This window comes from Orycteropus afer, unplaced genomic scaffold (assembly GCF_000298275.1).
Source record: "Orycteropus afer afer isolate SDZICR_OR568_19922 unplaced genomic scaffold, OryAfe1.0 scaffold00015, whole genome shotgun sequence".
Classification (NCBI taxonomy): Eukaryota; Metazoa; Chordata; class Mammalia; order Tubulidentata; family Orycteropodidae; genus Orycteropus; species Orycteropus afer.
In genome coordinates this window covers 18,472,483-18,475,957 of record NW_006921602.1, presented here as the reverse complement: position 1 = coordinate 18,475,957, position 3,475 = coordinate 18,472,483, and the positions used below count along the sequence as shown (strand labels likewise).

The window sequence follows — 3,475 nt, the reverse complement described above, 5'->3', positions numbered from 1 at the left end:
GTCAGCACTGAAATCTCTCTCCCTACTCTCCATCTTCCTTAGTCCCTTCAATTGTTTTCAAACTCCAGTTCCAATCAATCCAGTAACACATTAACTTGGTTTTCATATGCTTATCTCATCTCACTTCCTGATCTCTGAGTCATGGTCTCTTCTCTGTTTACTAGGAATGCTTTTGTTACGCATGACCCACCCCACAAGCAACCTTTGTTTTCTGGGAAGCTTGAGGGTTCTACTAATATCTACTGTGCTAGATGCTGACTGGAAGCAGAGGTGGACAACATGACCACAAAGAGTTTCCAGTATAATGAGGTGAGAAAGCTGATACCTATAAGAGGTAAACGCCATCAAAAGAAATCAGGAAAAAAAGTGGTCACCAATTTGTGAATTCAGCTTAAAATGAAGATCACTTTGCTGCCTGGGCCCTCCTCTGACCTTGTGGTTGGCAGTATGAGTATGCCCACTCCGTCATGGTTAACCCTAAATCCCACTGGCCTCTGCTGATGACCCTGGCTTAGTTTCTTTGTTCCCCACCACTGGAACGCCTAAGTCCCCTACAAACATACAAGGATTTGTAATTCAAAACTCAGGGGATGCAGAAAAAGCTACCTATCCCAATAGCTAAACTCATGATGAGGAGAAAAGGAGTTAGAGGTTTGGGTGGGAAGAGTGGTATTTCCAAAACAAGACTGTGTTGGACCTTCTTATACTTACTATGCATTTTGAAGTTGCTTTTATTTTGGACACTGGCAGGAGGTGTGTGTCATCATCTTTTTAGTACTTGGGGCATCTAATTATCCCTATATAGTTCTGGACTCTTAGATGAACTTGACCCCAGGATCTTCTGGCTCTGCGTTTGGGCCTCAGCAAAGGTATCTAGACTCTAATAAAGGGCCTCCTTCTGTGGAAGTTGAACTTCTTGAACATCTGCCTGAGATTTTGCCTGGCTCCAGATTTTCCTGTGTCTTCTCCAATCATTCTGTTACCTCTCCTGCAGTTCCCTATTTCCAGCTGTACATTATCCCTGATTTTGTTCTCTCTGATGGTGCTACCAATTACCACTTACAATTGCCCTCTCTTTTTTATTTATTGTGATTTTTGTGAAAGTTTACAGAGCAAATTCACTTCCCATACAGCAGTTCACACACCTTTTGTTTCATGACATTAACTGTAATCCGCACAATGTATAGTTCTCTTCCCACGTCCTCACTGTGGTTACCTCTTCGCTGTATCCTTCTTTCCTATGTATTCCTGCCCCCTGAGCTATCTCCCTGTGCAAATACTGCCCTCCTGGTCTCCCATGATTGATTGCTCTAAGGAGTGGACCTACCTGTGTAAATGTTCACTTTATATGCCTATTATTTGGCTGTACGTTCAATTCTAGGACTGCAAGGGTAACTAGAGGCCATAGTCTCAGGGGTTTTACCAGCCTCTACCAGACCAGTGAATCTGGTCTTTTTTTTTTTATGATTTTGAGTTTTGTTCCACATTTTTCTCGCACTCTATCCAATACCTCCTGCACTGATCCCTTTCCAAGTGGTCAACAGTGGTAGTCAGGCACTCTCTAGTTCTTCTGGTCTCATGACTGAGGTTCCCATGGTCCACTAATCCCTTGGACTAATTGTTTCCATGCATCTTTGGTTTTCTTCACTCTTCTTTGTTCCAGATGAGGAGAGACCAATTGTTGCACCTAGCTGGCTGTGTGCAAGCTTTTGAGACCCCAGTCACTACTCACCAAAGAAGGATGTAGAACAATGTTTTTGTGTAGCGTGTTATGTCAACTGCTCTTGATGTCACAATGGGTCTCTTTTAAGAGCACATAAGAGGGGCAATTCATTTTCCTTTCCCTGGTCTGCCTATGCCCACTGTGGTTAGCTCTGTCATACTGGTCACATCACAAACATCAACACTTCTTTTTGATCCAGAACACAACAGTGCCATTTTTACTCTCCAGTTTATTCTGTGAGTAAAATAGGCCTTTTGGGGCTGGTACTTGAGCCTATTTAACAATAACCTTTATCAAAGGGCTAAATATGGCATGTATTAAGCCAAGTCCTTCATATGTGTTATCTTAATATTCACAACAATCCTATTAAATAGGCATTCATATTAGTCTCTGTTATACAAATGAAGACACTGAAGCACTGAGAGACTAAAGAATTTGCTCAAGGTCACACAGCTGTCATGTGGCAGAGCCAGGATTCAGACCTAGCCCTGTCCTCCCCAAATCCCATGCATGCCTATAACTATTGCACACTAGCTGTTACTAACATGTGAATTATCTCAACAAAAATATACCCATATTTTGTTAATTTGACTGCTAACCAGAAGGCTGACAGTTCAAACCCACCAACCACTCCTCGGAAGGAAGGTTGGGCAATCTACTTCTGTAGTGATACCACCTCGGAAACCCAAAGAGGGGTCGCTATGAGTTGGATCCAACTCCACAGAAGTGAGTCTGTTTCTTTTTAATACTATCATACATTTGACAAATAAAATAGATAACTATTCTGGTTTCCTTAAAAATCAAACATTCAGAATGTCTTTTACTGGGAGACTGTGTGGTGCCATTTTTATGGGAAATGAGGTGGGACTGGAGGAGGCCATCAAGGAAAACTCAGATATGAAGAAATGGGAGTTTTCTAGATTCAGACACTGGAACAAGTGCGTTTTCCTTAATCATTTTTGCCACAAGGGTTTTACAGCTTGACAATGGAATGAATGTCACTTAGAATCAGATGATTGGAAGTTGGCAGAAGGCAGAGCCTATGAAATGGAGCCAATAAAAGCAGAGGCGCAACGGACCCTACACGACTTGCATGCTTTTGGGCCTTCGTCTACAGTCAAAACCAGGGACAGAACCAACACAGAGAAGCGCTAAATTCCCTATGCAGAAATTATTGGGGGATATATATATAATAATACTTATTTTAATAAAAGATAGAAAAAAGGTCTTGCATCAAGAATGATCTACATTACCATCTCATTTTCAAATGATGAGATGAGCACCCTTGGGCTTTGTGATGCTGGAGGTAATACTCTATAAACCACGCTTCTGCTTGCCAGCTGCTCGCGTTAAGGCTGACAATAGGGGGCGATAGGAGATGGCAAAGCTGGAGGCGGGACTTCCTGTTTACTTCCTCTTTGCTCTGTACCTACTTCCTGCTTCTCAGCATCACCGTGTCAACGATTGTTTACCTCGCAGTGGCTGTTTCATTATGTAGCAGTATTGAATACAGTTTACAGTGACAGTTTTGGGTAACACGTGAACTAACAGCCTCATCTCCGTGGCAGAAACTCCAGCACCAGCCACCCTCTTGAAAGGGCTGGATTTCAGCCCAGGGGTTACTTTCTGAGCTTAGCAACCCCAGCACCAGCTGAGCAATGCCCCCTCTTCAGAGGTCTGAGTTTTGGTTTTGGGGATCCCTCTACCCAAATTCTATATTTATTAATTCCCAAGTCCTCCAGTCCTTGGTGG

At 42.8% G+C, this 3,475-nt stretch overlaps 1 protein-coding gene across 1 annotated transcript in view; it reads left to right on the top strand.

Moving 5' to 3' along the window:
• Positions 1 to 279: 279 nt before the first annotated feature.
• The window catches only part of GCNT3 (glucosaminyl (N-acetyl) transferase 3, mucin type), a 7,225-nt gene continuing 4,029 nt past the window's right edge, over positions 280 to 3,475 (top strand). Inside the window, exon 1 of the mRNA XM_007958334.2 lies at positions 280 to 334. Within this exon, the coding sequence (XP_007956525.2) occupies positions 280 to 334 (55 nt within the window). The remainder of the gene's footprint in view (positions 335 to 3,475) is intronic.